Source organism: Alosa alosa, chromosome 9 (genome assembly GCF_017589495.1).
Source record: "Alosa alosa isolate M-15738 ecotype Scorff River chromosome 9, AALO_Geno_1.1, whole genome shotgun sequence".
In the NCBI taxonomy this organism is placed as follows: Eukaryota; Metazoa; Chordata; class Actinopteri; order Clupeiformes; family Clupeidae; genus Alosa; species Alosa alosa.
In genome coordinates, this window is record NC_063197.1 from 23080447 (window position 1) to 23105085 (window position 24639).

The 24639-nt window shown below is 46.0% G+C and overlaps 1 protein-coding gene across 1 annotated transcript in view; it reads right to left on the reverse strand.

The window, feature by feature from the left end:
- The window catches only part of lrp8 (low density lipoprotein receptor-related protein 8, apolipoprotein e receptor), a 141149-nt gene that overhangs the window by 16383 nt on the left and 100127 nt on the right, over window positions 1-24639 (reverse strand). The window contains 7 exon segments of the mRNA XM_048253254.1: window positions 440-667; window positions 4916-5087; window positions 11887-12012; window positions 12921-13040; window positions 16845-16967; window positions 17374-17496; window positions 24570-24639. Coding sequence (XP_048109211.1) covers window positions 440-667; window positions 4916-5087; window positions 11887-12012; window positions 12921-13040; window positions 16845-16967; window positions 17374-17496; window positions 24570-24639 — 962 coding nt within the window.

Sequence of the window (24639 nt, forward strand, 5' to 3'; positions counted from 1 at the left end):
CTTGAACTTGACACACGGTCTCTAGCTTTCACCCGGGGCTTTGCAGAACTGCCTGTGGCAGTATGTAGATATGTTACCGTATTTTACAGGAGGAAATATTTATATTTAATATTAATATATACAATATATAATATTTATGTATATAAATAAATATATACTATATTTATGTATACTATAAATATATACTATATTTATATTTACATAAAGATTAATATAATATTTATGTCTGTCATAACTTTTGAGATATGTTCATAACTAAATAACTGCCTTAATTCAGTTTAAAAACCCACCTAAAACATAAACTGTCTCTTAACAAGCTTAATTATATGAGATTAACAATGGTCTCACCCTATCATGATTCAATTTAACTACACCTACTGCTACTTCTCCCAATCTAAGCACCCAGATATCCCGCCACACTCATCTTGCGGTGGCTCACCCCTGTCTTGGGTCCACCACGATGGCCCGTGGCTCGTTCAGGTCCATGTTGATCAGAACCCTCCTCCTCTTGCCGTCGGCAGTGGCCACAGAGATGGTCTTGTCTCCGGAGTCAGTCCAGTAGATGTTCTTGTGGGCCCAATCCACAGCCAGCCCGTCGGGGGAGTGCAGAGCCGTGTCTATCAGCGTCTTCTGCTGTGAGGCATCGCCGGCCTTGTTGATGTATGCACTGCAGAAAGGGAGAGAGAGAGAATTAGAGTCACTTTAAAATGCAAGTACAAGGTGTCAGGGAAAACAATGGTGCGCTGCCATCAGGAGCAGAAAGTTGTCATGCTGTTTTTCAGCGGAGGACAAACTGCAAGGACTGAATAATTAAGTTCTACATTTCTCACTCGCTATATATCACACACACACACACACACACTGTGCACTCAATCATAACATTGTGACAGATGTGGTGAATCTGTGCATAAACAATCACTACAAACACAGAAGTCACTTTGAGTGAGCATCTCTGAAACAGTCGAAACAACCAGATGTTTATTAGCATCTATAAAAAGAGCAACGCCACCGCAGCAAAAAGGAAGCAATGAGCCCTCGGATGCACTCAATAACTTAATGGCATCCCGGTTGCCATCTGAATTTAACTACATGCAATGTAAGTCGTCTCGGCAGTGGCATGGGGACCGTGACGAGGATCGCTGCTGGTCCAAGCAGAGCTCCTGGGGCCTGTGCAAATGCTTGCTCATCACTTGGAGGCCACTTTTCACTGCGGGGAGGAGGGGGGCATTACAGCCAGCTAATGTCCCATCTGTGGCATCTTAAATCCTGCCACTGCTCTTAACAGATGTCGCCCCACTGCACAGAGTCACTCTCAAAATGGCCCTGTCTGCTCTTATCAGCAGCGGAAGCTACAGCACGGCTTTAAGGAAGGCGTTAAAAAAGACAGAGGGGAGTTTGCCAAATCACACACACTACGCTCTCTCCATTCTGAAGATGTTATTTTGCCTCGCTCTACCTCAAATCTCACTATCTTACCACTCCTCCTTTTCCCTTTTTTTCTGTGAGAGGATATTGCCTCTTGTCTCCTTTCTTTTCTATTCTCTTCTCTCATCCCTTCCCCATTCCCCCTTTCCCTCTATCTTGTGGGTGGAGCACATACAGATCTGCAGCATTACAGGCTGATGACAGAATGCCCCACTAATCCATGCTGTGGATGAGAGAGAGAGAGAGAGAGCAGGAAGTGAGAGTGAGAGAGAGTGAGAGCGGGGAGTGAGAGTGAGAGAGAGAGCTGAGTGAGAGGAGAGAGAGAGAGAGAGAGAGAGAGAGAGAGAGAGGAGTGAGGGAGTGCTCCAGAGGAGGTTGGCTACGGGTGGCTCCACGTCTTTCACACTGAGGGGGCGTCAGGTGCGGGAGCGGCAGGCAGCTCACAGACAGAGACGGATTGGAGAAATAGCACAAGCAGATTGTCAGACTAATTGCCAGCGTTTTCACCGCAACATCTTAATTATGGGCTGGAACTTCAAAACCCTGCATCGATCGACCAGGGGAACGATGCTAATATGAATGAATTAGCAGGGTAAACAGTGGTGACACATGAATCACAGGTTGGTGAACGCCACACCTATTCACAGATGATAGAGCTGCCATGGAGCACGTGGGCCCACTGAAGCACATGGTGTCTCAAGTGGCATGTGGAGCCGCCGATAACACTTGCCTGTTAGCATGGCTGCTAGGTCTGCTGTTAAGTGATGCATTATGTTTCTGTGATGGCAAGCCTCCGCTCTCGTGGCTCTGATTGCACCATCCCACCCGCACTGCGCTCGCTGGATTCAAGCACCACTCTCGCTCTCCTCTGATTTGCAGCATTTTATGCTAACCCCGCCATCACTTTTCCGCTAACAGCGCTATATTAGCGTCTTTGTTAGCAGCGCAGCTGCAATTGAATCGCTATGCTAGCACTGCTGTCATAGTTCCATTAGCGGAGATTCTGACTGTTGTAGTAGCACTGCACTTTTTTTGTGATACCAGAGCAGATCCGTGCCGCGAATGGACCATCGGAGCGGGGGGGACGCACAAAGCACAGCACACATTTTCATCACCATTATCCACATCCTTCCCCGAGTGCAGGCCTGATGTAGCTTGAGTGTCATTAAACGGGCACAGCGGTGATTCTGATGGAGTGCGTCCTTGGCAGACAGCGTGAAGCGCTGAAACACCATCCACACGGGCAGCCGTGCCCGTGACGCACATGGACAGACCAAAGTCCTCAAAGAGCAAATCGCCTGGCTTTGGTCCAACTCTGAGCATACAGTACAGCTGTTCTTCTGAAAGTTGAGAAATTGTGGATCACAGCTTGTGAACCACCCACTCCCCCACCACCACCACCACCAACACACACACACATACACACATACATACAGTACACACACAAGTCTTTGTGATTTTTTATTTTGCACGGGCCTTGCGGAAGCAATGTGAGGAAGAGTAATGAAGACAATTACTCAGAGAGGTAAATTAGAGGCAGCATATGGTGGGGCCGGAATGATTTAGAGCTGCCTCCCCTGCAGCCTGTGAGAGCATGAGTGTGTGTGTGTTTGTGTGTGTGTTTGTGTGTGTCTATGTCTGTGTGTGTGTGTGTGTGTGACAGAGAGAGAGAGAGAGAGAGAGATGTGAACCAGGAACAGTGGCTCTCACAGAGGGGGGCTGAAGGACAAACAGGTCCTCTGGTGGCTTCTCGCTAAACCAACTCGCCTCTCCGTGTTTACACAAGTCCAAACGCTCTCCAGCTCCTGTTCTGGGGTTTGGGTGGACTTTACAGGGTCATGTGAGGAGAGGTCACCAAGGACGGATATCCTGCGGCTGCCTGCTTTTACCTTGTCATTTCATTTAGCTCTATATAACACCAATGATATCTTCATTCTCCTCCCAGCCTTGTTTTTCTCTCTTCCATTTCAGCATTTTATCCCTCTCTATCTGGGATTTCACTCTCTCTCTATTTTTTCTCTTCTCTTTCACTCTCTCTCATGTTGCAGGAGCTGCCAGAGCTGCAGGATCACTCAGGTACGTGAAGTGTACTATTCCACTGATCAGTATTAATTACTGCAGAGTGGCTTGAGGCTTGAGGCATAGGAGGGAAGTATGGAGAGGGTGGGAAAGAGAGAGAGAGAGAGAGAGAGAGAGAGAGAGAGTGGAGGGGGGGAGTAGACCTTTCATCTGATGCTCTGAATCCTACTTCTCCCACAGTAGCCAATTATCACCTTGCACATCCACATCCCTGACTTGAGTATGTGTGTGTGTGTGTGTGTGTGTGTGTGTGTGTGTGTGTGTGTGTGTGTGTGTGGATATAATATCTTTTGTATGTGTGTGGGCTCATAAGTGCTTGCGGCTCACTGCAAATCCTAGAACTTCACACATAGAAGGCGCCGGTGTAGAAGGTGTGCGTGCGTGAGAGAGGGACTAACCATCTCAGCCATCAGTGTGTGCTTGTGTTTTAAATGTAAAGTAGCCTCCTCGGAGTGCTGAGTGGAGGCCGTCAGCCAGCTGCATCAGGACAGAGGAGAGGGGAACAAGTCCGCTTCCAGCATCCAGGGTGATTAGCACTAATCGGCCTTCATCGTATCCTCATTAATATAAGACAGTTGCACAGAAGAATAGTCAGGGAATGAGAGTACAGTATGTGTGTGAGTGTGTGTGTGAGAGTGTGTGTGTGTGTTTGTGTGTGTGTGTGTGTGTGTGTGTGTGAGTGAGAAAGAGGAAGAGAGGAGAGAAATGAGAGAAAGAGTGAGTGTATGAGTTGTATGTGTTTGTGGGCATATTCTTTATAGATGATATAACTGTGCATGTAAAGCACCACCACAGCACCACAAGCATATTGATGCTTTTACAAATAACCCTGTCAAGGCCATCAAGGTAAGGAGCATGCATAGAGAGAGAGAGAGAGAGAGAGAGAGAAATGTACGAATGTAAAAAACGTTTAAGAATGTAAAAACGCATAAAAAAGCTAGCTTCTGTACTTAGATTAATACATCGATATGGGAGACCACTTATTACATGTTATTATTATTTATTTAAATTAAAAAGTGATGTGGGTATCTCTAATCACCTGGACTAATATCGTCCACTACCATTAATAAAAAGCAGAATTAAAGAAGAGATATTTAAATTACTTCTAGTATTTACATTTATCTGGCAGACCGTAAGCTGAATTCTAGATATTTTGAATTAAAATAAAACATGTTTGAATTAAATAGAAAATACATCTTCAATCTTACAACTGAAAAATGTAATTAGAGATAACGGTTCATTATTTCAAGACAAAGTAGAGCTAAATTTAGAAATCCCAAATTATCTTTTGGATTAACAATAAATGAACTTCGGTTATCTGAAACCCATAACTGTTTGCACAAAGGCATGTACCAGTGTCATTCCCTCCAAACCAACACATAGAGGGCAGAGTGGTGTCCTTGCTCAGTACCTGTAGATCTTGCGGTGGTAGAGGTCACACCAGTACATCTTGTTGGTGGTCACGTCCACGTCCAAGGCCACGGCGTTCTTCAGGGTGGACACCACCTGACTGTCGACTTTCTTGATCAGGTCAATGCGCCGGATCTCATGCCGATTGGTAAACAGCAGGTACGGGCTCTTGCCTGCCAAGGGGAAGTGAACATAAGCATCCTTACACTAATGTAAACACCAGGCACTTTAATCTAAAGCAATTTGTGCATTATATTAGGACTTCTGTTAACTGAACGATGACATGTGTCATCGCTTTTTGTGTTTTAATCACCAGGGTTTACAGTCGGAGTCAAAGATGAACAAAACCATACTCTACCTACACAAGAGGAAATAAAGCTTTTTAAAAAAAAAAACCTTGATATACAAACTTGTTTTGATTATGTAATGCTTATTGTTTTCAATCAAATACCTCCATTGTGTCCTGGCGTCTCATCATTTCTCAAGTGAGCTCTCTGTCTTTTCATGTCTCCACACAAAGATCTCCTGATTGCCTATAATCTGCGCAGCGTGAGCACTCCAGGTAATTAACTCTTAACAAGCCTGTTTGCACAAGTGACTTGCTTTAAACACAATCATAAATGTGTGTGATACCACAGAGCAAGGGAGCACGACTGCACACAAATCCAATCGGTATGTTTGAAAATTACCCAATGCATTCAGGCGGTGACATTAAGGGATTGGTGGAAGGACTCTTGCGTTCAATGGTAAATATTGGCTTGGTTATTCCTGGTATATCTGAGGTCAGTGGACAATATTGGAATGCAGGTCCTGCTTCCTTGTTGACTGATCGTATCGCACAAGAGTTACTCCGAGGAAATGGGTGTTTTGTGATTATCAATGTGTCATAAAGCGTCTTTCAAGGTTACTCACTTGTGAAAGAATCTACATTAAACGTGAATAGAGTAGTTATGGGTGTGCGTGTGTGTGTGTGCATGCGTGTGGGTGTGTGCGTGTTTGTTACATGTGTGATCTCACTTTTATAGCCATTGATTAAAACATAGATTTGCCATTTGCTGTGCTACAACTTCTTCGAACACAGACTGGTAATTACCTCACATAAACTCACTCTCCCTCACACTCAAATGGATGTGCACACACACACACACACACACACAAGAGAGAGAGAGAGAGAGAGAGAAACAAACACACACCTTTAAACAACAGGCCTAGAGATATCTATTCCCCAAACCAGAGCCTTCCCCATTACCCTTCCCTGTGCCCTCCATTAATCTTTTATTTGCCTGCTCGTGCCTGATCTATGCTCATGTTTGTGTGTGGAAACCGGCCTGTCACTTCTCCATTTACCTCTCCTCTCTTCTCCCTTCTCTCTTTCACAGCACCCTGGTGATCTCTCTCTCTCTCGTTTTTTTTTTCTTTCTCTTTCTTCATTTCTTTGTCTCACGGATCACTCTCATTTGAATCTCTTTGGCTCGAAATCTTGTTAATTTGCCCTCAGCGATTGACCATAAGACCTGCTGGGGAATGTCATAAAAGCGGTGATCTCAGCCCATTCCTTCAGTCGATAAAGGACACCTTTTTAATCCCTGTGTCTGTGTGTGTGTGAGTGTGTTTGTTGAGTGAGTGTGTGTGTGTGTGTGTGTGTGTGTGTGTGTGTGTGTGTGTGTGTGTGTGTGTGTGTGTGTGTGTGTGTGTGTGTGTAAGGGCTGTGTCGCTTGCCGGTATTGGGTTACGATTGGGTTGCGATTGGATCCAGCATCCACGGGGGCAGATAGATGCCTTGGGAGCCCCCAGGGCCGGAGCCCACATGTGAAATCACTGCTCCCCATTTGACAGAGACAAAGCGGGGTGAACTGGACTCGACCTCCCCACCACTGCATCTCCTCTCTGCCCCCACTCCTCAGAAGTGAGTCCACAGAAGCTGCCCCGACATGACCAGAGCTTGGGCAGGGGGCAGAGAGAGAGAGAGAGAGAGAGAGAGAGAGAGAGAGAGAGAGAGAGAGAGAGAGAGAGAGAGAGAGAGAGAGACCTCCTTTCTCCCAACAGCATCACTTAATAGCAGCCACGGGAGGGAGCAGAGGTGTCCGTGGAGATGCCTGTCTGAATCAGGAGGGAAATAGAGCATAGGTGCCTATAGAGGGGCCTTCACCCTCCCCCTTCCTCCTCCTCCCACTCCTCCTCACGGCCCACTGCACACCCAGCAAATATTTTCATTTCCTGCACAAGTTAGGATTCAATCATTTCTCCACCATGTCTGGGAGATTTGGAGCCATCAATTTCAGCCTTTCCTCCAGGGGAGAGAGAGTAAAAGATGTGGCAGTGTGTGTGTATGGGTGTGTGTGTGTGTGTGTGTGTGTGTGTGTGTGTGTGTGTGTGTGTCTGGGCCTGAGTATTACATCAATGTGTGGATATGTGCTTGGTAGTGTGTTTGTGTGTGTGTGTGTGTGTGTGTGTGTGTGTGTGTGTGTGTGTGTGTGTGAACAGTCTCTCTAGCTACTGTATGTGAATGAGAGTATGACAGCCGATGGCAGGCTGGTTCCCCAGCGTCTCTCTCCCTCTCTCTCTGACCTCCTGACTATCAGTGCTGTCCCAGTGACAGATAAGACTCCCCCCAATGTCCACTTCAGCACTTCTCCAGAACCACACCGGCTCAATAGAAATGGGACATCACTTCTGCACCTCACAGACCCCCTGCATCGCTCACTTCAATTCCCCACCTCCAATCTTAGCTAATACCAGGCCAGGCATGCCTGGATAATTAGAGTAGTCTTCCGAGCCCTGGCAGCTATCTAAAGCATCGTCAATTGCACTGAATCGATTTGCTGTGGCTAATGTTATGGAACTGACAAGTGCAAAGAAATAAACCTTATAGACAGTGCAGAGAAAAGGGGGGGGTGCAAGAAAAGGAATCAACATTTATTAATATGATACGTAAAGCCTGCACCAGTGCAGGCTGACAGACAGGTGAAATGAACTCCCAACTTCCCAGGGATCATTAGCTTAATGTCGTCTGCTTTTGTGAATTAAGGGGCCTGATGTGGCCCCCACTCCCCCATGACATGAATTGTGGCCCCAGAAAGCGGGGCCCTATAAATCCCGCTTGTCTGTTCTGTTTGGCTGCTGCACGCACGCGCAAGAGAGACAGAGAGAGAGAGAACGCCCTCGGAATGCCCGCACCAGCCGGCCGAGCTTCCAAGACGAGCTTTCCATCACGGAGCTGTCAGAGCCGGGAGAGCGCTTCATCTGGGCTCCGTCAGCGCTCCGGAACCTTCCGTGTACACTGTAAATGAAAACATCTAGCGCGCGGCAGAAGCGGTGCTGCCTCCCGAACATTCATTAGATTGCGCGTCGACAAGCAGCCGAGCGATGCCTGGGTAGCGCTGACACCGTGGATGGCACTTGCACACGCACAGGGCACACGCGCCTGCTTGTCACAACAGATGCTGGAGAAAGGAGACAGGAGATCGCCAATTATATATTTATACACACAGAAACACAGCAAGGAGTGGGGAGATGTGGAGGTGGAGGAGGAGGAGGAGGAGGAAGAGGAAAGAGAAAGATGAGGGGAGACAGAAAATCAGGCATACAGTGAAAGGAGAAGGGAGGAAAGATGGAGGGGTGCGAGGAAGAGGAGAAAAGGAGGGAGATAGAAGGGAAGAGAACAGAGTGATAGAGACAGACAGGTGAGCAGAAAGAGACACTGAGAGAGAGAGAGAGAGAGAGAGAGAGAGAGAGAGAGAAAATGAGCCCAACAGAAAGCAATCAGGTGAAGCAATGAAAGAGACTGTGACCAGAGAGCTGAGTAAGGGGAGAAAGCCAGATGTTGCAACTAAGTCGATGAGCCAGAACGCACAAAAAAAACAGGGCAGCCATATAAATAGACCAGAGGAGTTCGAGGGAGAGGGACAGAGAGAGAAAAGAGAGAGAGAGAGAGAGAGAGAAGGAAAGAGATAGTAGGAAGAGAGTGAGAGTGAGAGAGAGAGAGATAGGGGGATGAAATGACCTGTAAACATATGGACAGGGTCTGAGGTAATGTCACATTGCCTCTGAAGTCCTCCAACCCCCCTGGCTCCTTCTCAGCTGCTCATTAGCCACAAGCCTGCATAGACAGCTCAGACGTTCACTGATACAAATATAGCACAGACTCCATACAGCACACTATTCTCATCAGCGTGCGCCGCTGAATTGGGGCCATACAAACTTCGCAGGTGTTGCAGTGACCTCGGAGATAAGGGCGGGGTGTGGGGTACCGTGGTAACGGAGCTGCTCGGTGTCGTCTCTATGGAAGGCGAGTGTAATTAAAGCTGTAATTAATTACGGTGCGCTTGCTTATCCTCCGAGGAAATCAGAGTCAAACCAAGCATGTAACACCACGGCTGGGTCAGCGCCGCCGCAAACGTGGATACTCATCTACTTTATTCAGGTGCTACTGAGATATGAGAGATGGAAGGATAGAGAGAGGGAGGGATGGAGAGAGGGAGGGTTGGAGAGAGGAGAGGGAGATAAGTAAGAAGGGAAAACTAAGGATATCACTGGCAAACATGATGGCAGGACACCAGTCGCTATCTCCCCACATATTTCCACACTGTTATAGATGCTCCAGGTATTTTGGGTAACACTAACATTCTTGTACAGTGATAACCAGACAGTTGGCTTTCCCAGCTAGCTCCCAAGTGGTGGTGCATATCTTATCAGACACAACAAAAATGGCAAAAATGTGAAACTCTCAAAACCACGTCTGGGGTCACAGAGTTGTCTCTGCTCTGTCCAGTAATGTATTACTAAGCTATGTTGAAGTAAGTCTCCACAGTTTTCTGTACATTTAAGAACTGCTATCGCAAAACAGTCAGCACATCGATGTAAACTGTGTGAAAAGTAGAAGTTTAATTACATAAACATAAACAAATGCGTCAAGGTGAAGTCTTTCATGTGTCCTCAGAGAGTTGCGCATGCAAACCAAACTACAGGTCCTTCACAACAAAACACATATTTTTTCTAAAGAAACAAACAAGCGAATAATGAGATGTTGCACTGATATTGCAATGTCAGAGTGGAGCTCACAGACGTGGTCAATGGTGAAGAAAATAACTTCCCTTTTTCATAAGGGAAAATCAAAAATCATAAAAAAGTTTTCACTTCAGCATAGGAAGCTTGGTCTAATAATGTCTTCAGGGCAGCTATCCCAGAGGCATCAACTCTTTTAAAGTACACAAACAAGGAAATTAAAATATGGAACAACAGGAACCGATGAGGAATTCAAAAAGAACATCCCACCAGGACATGTGACGCTTTCTCTGATGCCGCACTGAGATGTCTAGTCCCAGCAGTTCTCTCAGGGTAAACTAGCCCTGGAGTGGTGACTCCTAAACACTGAGAACCTTCTGCGTCTAACATTACACAAGCTGACCCTAACATTTCATCACTCGCCAGAGAGTTACTCCAAGCCTTAACAGAGCAGAACAAAACAGAACAACAGAAACTTTTACAATAAGAGAGAGTTGAACGAAGGCCCAGCAAGGGACCTGTAAGTTTCCCATACATGGATTAAGCCTAGTCCTAGGCTAAAACCTTATTTCAATCGACTGCTTCATGGAAGTTCTCTTTAAGCCTAAGACTAGTCCTAAGTATTATATCAATTATTTTATTATTATTCTTTACTTTTTAAACTATTCTTTGACTATTGCCCTTCTATGCTTTTATCAATTATTCCTGTTTGCTTTTGTTTATGTAAAGCCCATTGAACGATCTCTGTGAATGAATTGCGCTATATAAATAAAGTTGACTTGACTTGACTATAAGTTTAATGTCAATCCCATATGTTTAATGATATGGCATTATTATTTTCACTGTCAGTCCAAATGATGAACAGAAAGAGGAGAAATAGAGGCAGAGAAAGAGAAAGCCAGATGGCAAGGAACGAGAGACAGCAAGGAAGAGAGGAAGATAGGTCAACACACCTGAGAAGGACAGGACACCGAGAACTCAGAGATCAGAAACACTGACAGACCAGAGGGGAAGAAAAATATCTAAACAAATAAATAAATAAACTAGAGTGAAACAACACAAAGCCTCAGCACATCCATTCCCCACAGTGACTTCAAAGCACATAAGCCCTCCAGAAGAACAGCCCGTCTCTGTCCCCGATGGCTAGGCCAGGCACCAATGAGCATGCATACACACACACACACACACACTTAGAAAATATCAGACCCTCGCCAGTGATGCTGCGGTTATTCTATGTGCTCTCCGCCTCATAAAGCAGGCTCCACTTTCGACAGCACAGATCCATTTCAGCGAGGAGCAACAAAGAGGAGAATCCCCCCCTCTCTCCCTACACACACACACATGGTAATCAATGCCTTTTTCACGCCACTTTGAGCAAAACGATACCAATTCCAGCTCCCGCTTCCCCCCGACACAGGCACAGAGGGCACTTAATGACTCAGACCTGGGAGCGATGATGGGCTGCTGTGTTGTGCTATGCTATGCTAAAGCACTGCTTGCTCTGGCAGATGCTGGTGCCTCAGGACTATTTGACAACCGGTGGCTTCAAACCACAAAGCCTGTAGCTATTTACAATATGCCAACGGGCACACAGCATTAGCTAGAACCCTCCACCCCTGCATAACCACACACATGCACACACACACACACAGACACGTGCAAGAACACACACACGCACGAGTATGCATAAACACACACACACACACACACACACACCTCACAAGCAGTTAGCCTAGAGCCAACCTAAGGGAGTGCAATTAGTGCAGCAAACCCTCCTGTCTCGCCCTCTCTCCCCATTCAGACAGATGGCAAATATTTGCCTGTGGCTGACAGCTGTGTGTGTGAATGGTGCACTAAAACTCCATTCGTTTTCCTGAGCAACGGAGGAGAGGAAGAGAGTGACACTGAGAACATTTCCACACACACACACACACACACACACACACACAGATGAACCAAATGCCTTACCGACGGCTTTGCAGTTCTTGGTTACAGGGTCCATCTCGTAACCCTCGTAGCATTCACACTTGAAGTCGCCTTTGTAGTTGATGCAGATCTGGCTGCAGGCGTCCGGGTTCTCACATTCGTCTATGTCTGCGCAGAGGGACACACACACACACACACACACACACACACAGACATGAGTTACACACTCCTGATGCCTGTGGCAGTGAGGGTGACAGATTAGATAGATAGATAGATAGATAGATAGATAGATAGATAGATAGATACTTTATTGATCCCCAGGGGAAATTCAAGGTCTCAGCAGCATACAGACAACACAAACACATTCTTTAACAGCAGAAAGAGTAATTAAAGTATATAATATAAAAACACAACTAAACAGTAGAAGATAAAGAATATGCTAAATATACTAAAATACAAATTATACTCACTAACACTTAATCTAAATCAATTCTAAAAAGAGTATCCACATAGTGGTGATTAATCAATCAGAGGCGCTTGCAATGACTGAGGCAGGGACTGGGCCTGTGATTCTCTGTGCATAGTAAGGTAAGGTAGGGTAAGGTGCTCTGTGTGAATAAAGCTTAATAAATGTCTATGTGAGCTCCCTGACTCATCCTCTTCCAGTCTAAGTGACTTTGAGCTGTCAGCTGTTCAAATATTACAAGACAAATTGTCTTCACATAGCATGTGTGATTGAAGTCCCGCTGGGGCCAAACATTACAGTGGCCTATAACATTAAAGTGAGAGAACAAATTGAGCTGTTTGACGTAAGAGCTCAAGGTCCATTGAAACAGAGCAGATAGGGATATTCTCCTGCTTGTTATCACAGTTGCTATACTGGCTCATTGGCAGTTGTCAGACAGTGTCATAGCTTTATGCCTTTTTAATGCTACATGCTGCCCCTGTTTCAGTACATCTTGTCTTCACAGTCTGTACAGCATTGGGGTGTTCCAGTGTGTGGTGTGTGTGTGTGTGTGTGTGTGTGTGTGTTTGTATGTGTGTGTGTGCCGTCGCCTGTGTGAACGCTACAGTACCTCCACACGTCTTCTTGTCCATCAGCTTGTAGCCGGCGGGGCAGTCACACTCGTAGCCGATGCGCCTGTCCCTGCATATGTGGGAGCAGCCTCCGTTGTTGTCCTCGCATTCGTTCAGGCCTGAGGGAGGGAGAGAGAGAGAGAGAGAGAGAGAGAGAGAGAGAGAGAGTAAGACAGGATGGGAGGATGTGGTGGTAGGGGGGGAGGAGAGGTGAGGGAGATGAGCTGGGCTAGCTGGAGTCAGAGGAATGCCCAGTGGCGACGTGACAGCCGGTGACAGGTGAGTGACTCGGGTTCGTTTTTTTCCCCCAAGGCGGTGGAGTGTCTTCGCCCGATGCCAGAGGATTAGGATGGAGCGGTGGTGGTGGGGGTGTGTGTGTGTGTGTGTGTGTGTGTGCCATTGTGTCTGGATATGTGTGTGTGTGTGTGTGTGCTTGGGGGTGTGCATATATCATATCTCAAATCCCAGACAGTGCCCAGAGAAATGTTTTTTTTTTAACAGGAAAAGGGCTTCCAAGGAGACCTGGAAGAAAGCTACATTTGGGGGATTGTGTTGTGTGTGTGTGTGTGTGTGTGTGTGTAGTAATTTGTTTGTATGTTTGTTTAATTTGGTTTTTCAGTATGGTGTATGTCTGTGGCATGGGTGTGAGTGTGTGCGTACTGTGTGTAGCAGTACTTGTTCAGTGTGTGTGTGTGTGTGTGTGTGTGTGTGTGTGTGTGTGTGTGTGTGTGTGTGTGTTCATGCGTTTGTGCTGGCATCAGCCTGTGACGTGCAGCCTTATTGGCTAGACTTCAACGACACAGGAAGCCGAAACACAATAATCCAAATTGCTTTTTAAAACCCAGGTCCCATCCAAAAGCACTGAGGGTGGCAAATAGGAAGGTGGGCGCATGTCACAATTTTTCCTCCGTTTGCTGATCCAAGAACAGCGGGATGGACCGTCAGCATTCACTTACGGCACGGCGTCTGCCTAACGAATGCGGAGCCAGGTAGTCTTAAAGCATCCAGATCCGCAAACTCTCATTATGTTCAAAATACCTTGGGAAGCCCTCGCCAGAAGTCAAGAGGTACACACACTAATTATCCAGCTCACAGTATGAGGGTGTGAGTAACGGTGTGTGTCTGGCAGGGACGGGGAAATGGAAAAGGTGTGTATGTGTGTGTGTGTGTGTGTGTATGCATATGCGTGTGTGTGTGTGTGTGTGTGTGTGTGTGTGTGTGTGTGCGTGTGCGTGTGTATGTGTATGTGTGTTTGTGTATGTGTGTGTGTGTGTGTGTGTGTGTGTGTGTGTGTGTGTGTATATGTGTATGTGTGTGTGTGTGTGTGTATTGTTTCTCTGCTGCTCCATGGGTGAGCTTTATTGGGGATATGAGTGGGTTGCAGAGGTACTGCGGTAACAGCAGCAGCTGCAAACAAATAAAAGTGAGAATCTTGAAGGCATACTACTCTCTCTCTCTCTCTCTCTTCTCTCTGTCTTTCTCTCTTATTACATGCAAGCTGTTGATGAGAAAGCTGCCTACACAAGCTGCAGTAACAAGTATAGAGTATAGAGATATAGAAAAAGACAGGGAGGAGAGAGAGATACAGAGAGAGGGAGAGAGAGACTGAGAGAGAGAGAGAGAGAGAGAGAGAGAAGGCCACACTCTCATGCATAAGCAGACTGTGAAAGTCAACCAGGCAACTGGACTGAAACTGTAGTGGAGACTGATCGTCTACCTGTATGTCAGAGTGTGCGTGTGTATTTGAGTGTGCGTGTGTGTGTGTGTGTGTGTGTAACACATTGGAACAGGCATAAATGACACACCAACAGACACACCTGAGGCAGTACCTGGACCTCACATGGATACAGACAGAGTCATGCTCGAGGCCCTGGCTCATGTGTCTGTGTGTGTGTGTGTGTGTGTCTCTGTGCGTGTGTGTGTGTGTGTCCGCGTGTCCGTGTGTGTTTGTGTGTGTCTATGTCTCTGAATATCTGTGTGTGTGTGTGTGTGTGTGTCCGTGTGTCCGTGTGTGTTTGTGTGTGTCTATGTCTCTGAATATCTGTGTGTGTGTGTGTGTGTGTTGCTGCTGCAGCATGGCGGTGCACCTGGCATGACTCCAGTGACTCCAGCAGACACCAGAGCTCCAGGTCACCCTCCCCCCCGCTAATCCCCTCCTCCCCCTGCCCAAGCTGAGCGGAGGGGAACGGAGCAGAGCAGAGGGGAGCAGTGCTGTGCTGTGCTGCGCTGCCTGCAGCCTGGGGGAGAGGAAAAGGCTTCAGCAGCAGCAGTGGCAGCGGCGGCCTTGTGTGTGTGTGTGTGTGTGTGTGTGTGTGTGTGTGTGTGTGTGTGTGTGTGTGTGTGTGTGTGTGTGTGTGTGCAGTGGGCTCGGCTGACACTAGCTGGTTGGCACACCGCTCTGTGTGTGTACTCTGCATTAAATATTTAAAGCCAACCCTGGGAGACTTGGGGAGAGGGAGGAGAGTGTTTTACAAACACAGCCTGGCATTTTCTGAATATGATATCCATCCCATTAACACACACGGCAATGAGTTGTACACACACACACACACACACACCGCACTTAGGCAGAGAACACAGCAGCAAAGCGTTACACAAGTCGGGGGCTGGGGGTGCTTATCTTCTGTTAATTCACCCCCCATCTCCCTCTCCCTCTTTAAAAGAAAAGAACATGAAATGATCTCACCAGAGGAGAGCTGCCATAACTGTTTACCCTGGCTGACAGGTCGAAACGGCTAGTGTCAGACCGTGTCAGACCATCCATCAGTCTCCGGCAGCAATCAGGGCCCCTCTCCACTGCCATTTACATGCGGAGCGGAGCGTGCCAATGAGCTCACAGACCAGGGGGTCTCATCATGGGAACGGCAGACGCAGACAGCACAGCCACTGCTGGCTGCTCATAAGCCCGAGCCGTGATACATGTCCCAGGGCTACAGAGCAACGCGCATCATGACTACTCTACCATCATCACCAACCATTAGCAATAGTTTTGCTCAAAACACAGTAGGATTGGTGTACAGTATAAACAAAACCTATATGCATTGCATATATAATATACATACATACATACATTATATATACTGTATATACTGTGGTGGTATTCCAGGAGGGGAGGTTAGGAGCGAGATTCTGAGGGTGTTTGTGGGGGAGGAAAAGCTGAGCTCGACGGGTGTCCGAGGGCAGACTCCAGGGAAGGCTTGGACTTTGATTGCAACGAAAAGGCAGAGGCTTTCCACGCTTGATCAAGAGGAGCTTCTACTAATCGCAGGCTTCTCAGGAGAAGCCAGGCTGAATGCTAATGTGTGTGTGTGTGTGTCTGTGTGTGAATGTGATTAATTGCCTGTGTGGGTGTGTGTGAGTAGGTGTGTGTGTAGGTGTGTGTATGTGTGAATGTGTATGTGTATGTGTACGTGCTTGTATGCTGTGTCTTCACACCGGCGTTCGCGAGTGTGTACATGCGTGTCTATGAGAATTTGGGTCGATATGTAAATGGTTACATGTGTCAGAGAAAGTCTTCTGTAGTGTGTGTATGTGCATGTGTGAGTGTGTGTGTGTGTTTCTGTTTCCATGACAGCACTGTAGTGAGTGTGTATTAGGCATGTGGGCAATATGTGAATACATGCATGTCTGAGCAAGTTCAGTTTGTTTTCTTTTGTGTGAGTGAGTGAGTGAGTGAGTGAGTGAGTGAGTGAGTGAGTGAGTGAGAGTGTGAGTGTGAGTGTGAGTGTGAGTGTGTGTGTGTGTGTGTGTGTGTGTGTGTGTGTGTTCATAAAACATTTTTTCATAAAGCATTCATAACACTATTACTCATAAAAATGTTAATGTTATTGGCATCTGTGCTGTATGTGTGTATGTGTGTGTGTGTGTGTGTGTGTGTGTGTGTGTGTGTGTGTGTGTGTGTGTGTGTGTGTGAAAATTCTTACCACACTCCTTCATGGGCTCATCCGACCAGTCCTTGCAGTTCTTGACCGAGTCGCACACCTTGCTGCTGTCGATGCACTCGCCGGTCTTGCACAGGAACTTGTGCGGCCCTTCACACTTGGTGGCTGCAGTGGTGGGAGGGATAAGACAGACATTAGCCCACACAGTCACATCACTAGCACACAGACCCAGAGACCCCCCGTCAGCAGACTCTCTCTCTGTCCACCTGCCAACAGACACAGAGACAGAGCAAGAGCCGAGCGCCAGAGCAGGTGGCGATTAACATGGCCGCCATAAAAAGCCACCAATCAGACACTACTGTAATGCCCATAAAGCACGGGCGCCGGTCCAGCCTCGCGCATGCTGGCCTCATCAGCGGCTACTAATGCAGAGAATATACAGCAGATGACACTAATCATCGTATAGAGGACGGGTTGATGGCAGGGTTGGTTGGGAGAAGTGTGTGGAGGAGTAGTGGAAGAAGAGGAAGAGGAGAAGGAAAGAGGAAGACCAAGGGGGGACAAGACTGACTGTTGACGCATCCGGCCTCGTCGCTGTAGTCCGGGCAGTCGTGGACCCGGTTGCACTGCTTCGTCCCGTGGATGCAGGAGCCGTCCCCACACTGGAACTCATCCGGCCGGCAGGTCAGCAGGGCTGAGAACGCACACACACACACACACACACACACATACACACAGACACACACGCACACACACACACACACACACACACAGAGCCACACACACACACACACACACACACACAAACAGTTTAATGAGCACTACTGCGCACCGTGAAAACTTCTTTATCTCTCGGGGCCAGGAGGAAAATTACAGACAGTTTCAAAGGCTGGCGAGTTTCATCTTCCACTGCACGCCAGGCATTTCAATCACAGGTTCAATTGTGCCATGGAGCAGCCGCGTGCCATGGCCTTCCCCTCCGCTCCGCTCCGGCCCTGCGGCGCCGTATGGGAGAGATAACCCCTCTCTCTCTCTCTCTTTCTATCCTTCTCTTTCTCAATACCCTCTCTCTCTTTCTATCCTTCTCTTTCTCAATACCCTCTCTCTCTTTCTATCCTTCTTTTTCTCCAAACCCTCTCTCTCTATCTCTATCCTTCTCTTTCTCAATCTCTTCCTCTCTCTCTCTCTATCTTTCCTTTTCTTCATTCCCCTCTCTCTCTCGGTCTCATTCTCTCTCTTCCTATCCTTCTCTTTCTCCATATCCCTCTCTCTCTCTCCATCTTTCTATGCCACTCTGTCTTCCTCTCTCACTTTTACACTTCCCATCCCCCTCTCTCTATCCCCCTCTCTCTCGTTTTTCTCTCTATCCAGCTGCGGAGAGATGCGGACGGTGCTGCGGGGAGATTGTGAGCATGGCCGGCTGGCCACTTTCAGGAAGAACCAATTTGTTTTTTCTTCCTCTTCATCTTTTTAAGGCTCTTAAATAATGCGCGGCCTCTCAATTGCTGTGCCATGGAGCCAATTGTAATCCATTTGGGCGCAGCGGCACCACGAGCCGCACCAGCAAAACTATAGTGTGGAAAAAACCCTTTTGGAGCCAGAAAAACACACTTTTGTGTACACACACACACTCGTACATATCCACAAACACTTCTTAAATATACTATATTTGTCATTCACATAGGTTAAGCATTGAACCCAATGAAAACATATGTATACACACACACACACACACACACACACACACCATCACATATTGACACACAGGCACAACCACAAACCTCCCTACTCCCCCACATGCTAAAAAGGTCTGGATTATTCAACCACTGGCACACCCATAATCCCATCATAAATGCAAGTGATGCTCTCAGACAGGTGATTGTGATCTGAATGGGACTAATAGTGATAAATGCCTGAGATACTGACAGCTGAGTGTGGGCGTGTGTGTGAGTGTGTGTGTGTGTGTGTGTGAGTGTGTTTGAGTATGTGGGTATGTGGGTATGTGTGTGTGCGTGTGCGTGTGTGTGTGTGTGTGTGGGCATGTGTGTGAGTGTGTGTGCGTATGTGTATGTGTGTGTGTGAGTGTGTATGTGGGTATGTGTGTGTGTATGTGGGTATGTGTGTGTGTGTGTGTGTGTGTGTGTCTGTAGGGTGTAAATATCTGCGCCGACAGAACCGAGTGCCCAGATGGATGATTCTCCAACTCTCATGACTGGGCGGGGCTGTGTGATGGATCTCCCATGAGAACCCCCACCCCCACCCACCCTTCTGTCCCCACTCAGCCCCACACTGCCTCACCCCCTGGAGAGAACCAGTAGAAAGCCCAGACTGTACTTACACACACACACACACACACACACACACACACACACACACACACACACACATACACGCACACAAATGCAAAACACAAACACATGCACACAAATACAATACATAAACACACTCACAGACAAACACACACACACACTTAAACACACATGAATTATACATAAAGCATATCCACACATTCAAAAGCAGGATTGCATATATGTATGCATCCGTACCAAATAATGTGTCCACGAATGTAAGAATTCCACTATTGTTATGCAAACTGAATGGTAATGTGCTGCATTGGATTGGTGTAGACTGGCACTAATGTTGACATGTGTGCATATACTATATCCTATGGTTACCATGTTCCAACAAAAAAAAAACGATGCACATTAACGACGTGTGAGTGTGTGTGTGCCCTAGTTCTCTAGAAAATAAAATCCTTGTCTTTGACCCTGCCCTTCTCACCAGTCACCTTTACTGTCAACAAACCTGACATGAGTGTGTTATTTAGGGAAGATGGAAGCTCCAGGGACTGATTCAACACACAGACACACACACACGCGCACACACACACACACACACACACACACACACTCACGCAGGTACACTTACATCCTATACACGCTAGGGATGGCGAAATTTAAAAAAATCTTAACTGGCCACTGAGCCTCATTAACCGGTTAAAGTCGGTCACCGAAAATTCTATAACTGCCATTTATGATACCCGTGTCCTGTAGCGTCTTTCTCTGCCGTGAAACAAGTTATCCCCCATTTTAGAATGGTTAGGCTCCCGTTACACAATGTTAGTTTGTGCCCTTTGTATTATACATTTTCCCCAATCATTGTCCACTACTTGTGAAGGAATAAGGGTTTTGTTTTGGGGAGAAAACTAATTGCTTTCCCTGCGCACCCACGCACAGGCACACATTACGCACAACGTCGACCTTCCATGCAACAGCGGCACAGCTCGGGCTATAAAAGCTCACGCGTTACAAAGTCACAAACAGAGAACGCTACATTTGGTGGTGTTACAGGAAAGTATATTAACCAACGTCTTCGTAAAAAACCAACAGCCAACAGCCTCTGTAGCGTGCTGCACAAAATCCTTTGCAACAAGTTCCTGTCGTCATGCCATGTAAGTACAGATGAATAATAAAACACAACAAGTAGGCATATGCTAAGTTAGTCTTTCGTGTCTTCGTTTGCCATTACATTGTTACAATTATCATCATGCCATAGTCAACACGCAGCCACTAAGGGACCGTTCGTTATTTATAAACGGGGTCACCGGAGGGATTTTGAGTGCTTCAATCAAAAGTTGCATGACCCTCCCCTGCCTTCAAGAAAATTTCAAAAAGGACATGACCCTCCCCGGCCAATTGTCGATACCTTCTGCCCACGCTATGAAAACACATCGACTTAAGCAATCGTTCGAAATTCACCCTCTGCTTTCTGATCTTACACATCACACTTCACCAAGAGGGTGGCCATTTCAGTAGATTTACTCACTAACATTGTTGTGGAAACACAATAAGCATGGAAACTAAATGCACACTTCCTGCAACTGCATTAGCCTACTTGAAATAATTTACTCCTCTAGTCCTCTAGTATTCACATGAAATAAAACAATAAAACATTGAGACCATTCAACAAAGCACACTGGGTAATAACAAATTCAACACATGAACTTGTTGCTATGGACTCGTCTCTAGGCTTCCTCAGTCATTGTAAAGCTGCTGAAGCTGAACATTATCCAAAACTCAATTTCTCAGATGAGCGTCAATTTGGGAGCTTGCTACACTCCTTCCTTCTCAAATGACTTGAAAAGGCCGTTTGCACAATTTCACAAATAATCACAGGGAAAAATACCTAACATGCCAACTTTTTCTGTCTTGCCGTTTTAATATTTTCCCGTAGAATATCCCATATTACTGTAATACTCTCATAACATTAGTCCTGCATTCTGGCCTGTCTTTGTGTTGTCCTGTTGTTACCCCTTGCCCTTCCAGAGAAACAGATGTATTCAAATCATCGTTTTGCTTGAATGCGAACTCAGAGTGATGTTAAAGCAACACCAAAGAACTTTTCCTCTGTCGCACGCACTATTTGTTTATCCAGCACTGGCTTTGGAAATAACAATGTCCACAGACAAGGTAGAATATGTGGCATGATTTTATGAAAGTAAGATGTATTGCGACATCAGATGCAAGTCACATTTGTAGTTTCTTATGTGTCATTCCATCGAACTACAGATCCGCTACCCGATCTGGCAAACTTACATAGTGCGGTTATAGCCGATAGAGGGCCGCGAAGCGAATGCAGAAGTGCTGTTCACCCTGTTACGAGTTGATGAACCACTGAAACGATTTTGGAAACATTATTTTAAGGTAGAAAAAACTCTTTGGTGTTGCTTTAACCTACAGTAGGCCTATTTAAGTTAACGACGTGGTTGTCGTGAGAGCACGATTCATTGGCGCTTGCAGTGTTCGGCCGTAGGCTATGTCTACGTGCGCACCTGCCAGGCTAAGAGCCAAAGAAATCCCCATGTATTCACTCCAAGTTGGCCTACCATAACTTACCAACTCTAGCCTACACTGTAGACCATAAACTGGCTATTTATATGACCAATGTATTTGTATTCTGTATTCTGCTTTATGAAGCAGAATTACGCACTGCTACTTGGAACGTAACACATTTTGGTTGGCAGGAGAGAGAATGACAGCGATTAACAAATTGCACTTGTTGCTGGTTACCAATAAATAGGGCCTACTATATATTTTTTTGCAAACAACAAAAACAGAAAGGATGGAGACAGCAAAGCAAGAGATGGGCAGGAACAAGGTCAATTGGTAGAAATGCTTGTCAAAACGTTAGGAGCTGGATGTGTGGATGAATGAAGCACAAGTATGCTTTATAAGCATGCACACTGTTTAAAGTTAGGCTAGGCTACACGGTAAACTACAAGTAAACCAAAGTTAGCTTTTTTAGGGCTGGATAAAGTTGACCAAATAGATATAGGCTGTTAGGCATGAATAAAGTAGTCTACTTTGTTGCTCCAACCCTTCCAACGTTAATGGGGACGGATGTTGACATTTTCCGTATTTTGCGTGAGAAACCCGTGGGGTATACTACGAAGCACGTTAGACATATCTAGGCTATGTAGACATATCGAGGCTTGACAAAGCCTTGATTCAGGGGTATACGTTAAGTGATACTACGATTGCAGTTATGTGATATGTTTGTCAAACTAGGCTTTCAGCTCAGATCTGTGCGGCGTTCTCGTGTTGGGATGGCGTTATTGTCAATAAAAGCGTGGAGACGCTACAAGACCATTTCTAAAAAAAAAACAATTACTTCCGCATTGATGAGCGATAGCTTAATCTACACTGCGGTAATTTTTTTATGTCTAACCTATAACATCAAATAAATCAATTGTCATCAGATGTTGTATGGTATGCACGTCCATAGTGGGATATTTGCACGCACAGCATTATTAAAGCACATTCGAGATCCAAAATGTTAGTAGAGGCGGGGCTCCACCTGTAAGATATATGACAGAATCCTACACGTGAGATAACTTAGTTTTTAAGACAATTGATTGGTCAGTGTGCGGTAGATTACACAATTTGAGCTATAACTTAGCACATAACCTCCTCCCGACCAGGTTTGGTTGACAACATAAGATACCATGGTGATATAGCGACACTAAAACAGATCCACTTTCGTGTCACAGCATAGCCTGGCTTTGAGCGCAACATACCTCGCTAACCCACTAATCGAGATTCGTAGTACACCCCACTGGGAAATCTCCCTTATTTTCATTGTTCAATGTTGACAGCGCTATGGAACGAAAGAGAACGTTATATGGCGACAGAAATCAACAATCAAACAAGCCACTTTGATTTTTTGCTGTTTTCATTAATACAAAAGATGGGTGACCCCCCCTCCTAGACAAAAACAAGTTAGGTGACCCTCCCCTCAACAAAGAATAAAAAGACATGACCCTCCCCTATTTTCCTCCGGTGACCCCGTTTATAAATAACGAACGGTCCCTAACAAGCAGTAAAAGTATAATAATAAAAGTTTTTAGGCCTAGGTAACATGCTTCACATAAGCCTTATCTAGGTTAATAGTGGCGATTTTTTTTTAGCTGCGCAGACAGGACCTGTCATGTAAGGCGTACAAATAGTCACTACACAGTAGTAACCGGTATAAACTGTTTTCGGAATGGCTTCGTGAGCTCTGCTGCGCCAGAGCCATGGCTCTGTGCTGTGGTTGCGCTTAATAAATTCCGCCGTGGGAGCGCTCATGCTCACATTTATCATTTTTAGATATTGAGTGATCATATCGCCCCATACAATACAACACCAATAACACGTGTGTGGGCAGTGTAATAACGCTGGCTGGCATTCGGGAGCTTTAAAACTAGTGGGTTTTTTTTGTTGTTTTATTTTTTTTTTTTAACCGGCGGCAGAAAATTTTAACCAGTCAACGTACCACCGGTTAAATGGCTACCGGTTAACATCCCTAATACACGCATAACCCTTATGTCCACACACATGCTCACACAAACTCTCAAACACACCCCCAGAAATAAGCATATTCTGTCTCTCTTTATTTTTCTCTCTCTCTCCCTCTATAAAACACAAACACAAACACCACACACACAACATCTTTTTCAAGGACTCTCCAGTGTGTCATCACAGACATTAAGTCCTCATCTCACCAACCTCCAGCAACAGAAGCACATTAATGACACACACACACACACAACACACACACACACACACACATAGAACATAAAAACACAACACAGCATCATTACATTTAATGATGTGTGGGTTGCAAGTAGACACACACAAATAAAAACACAAACACACACACAAAGAGGGAGAAGGAATTAAAAACAAGCCCAACGGTCAGAATCAGACAAGAAACATAAACACCCACCACCAAACAGGCACTACTTCAGCCATGTTTTCCTCTGTATTCTACAGATGCTGCGCTCACATGAACCCTTCCTCCAAACATTCCATTCAGACAGACATTCTGCTCACATCAAAGCCCAGGCTCTCAGAGAGAGTCTTCATGTGCTTTCTCTCCCTCTCTTATGGCATCACATTACAAACCAACATCAAACAGGTCCTCTGAAAGGTCAAATCCTTTCTTATACCCTTTGTTTCACACAGAAACCGCAAAACCACACACACAGAGAGCGACACTGTACACACACAGACACACAGAAAAAGCTCCAAATTAGAACATGATGCAAGAATGAAATTGACAAAATCAAATGATGCAAGAATCAAATTGACCACTGGTCAGAACAACAAACACACACACACACACACACACACACCCATGTAACATGAAAACTGCAAGTTAAAGCAATGATGGAGATATCAAATGAACCTCAGTGAAAACAACCTCAAGCATTCAGCAGATCCTTACCGCAGTTGGCCTCGTCGGACTTGTCCTTGCAGTCGGCGTCGCCATCGCACCTCCAGCTCAGGTGCATGGT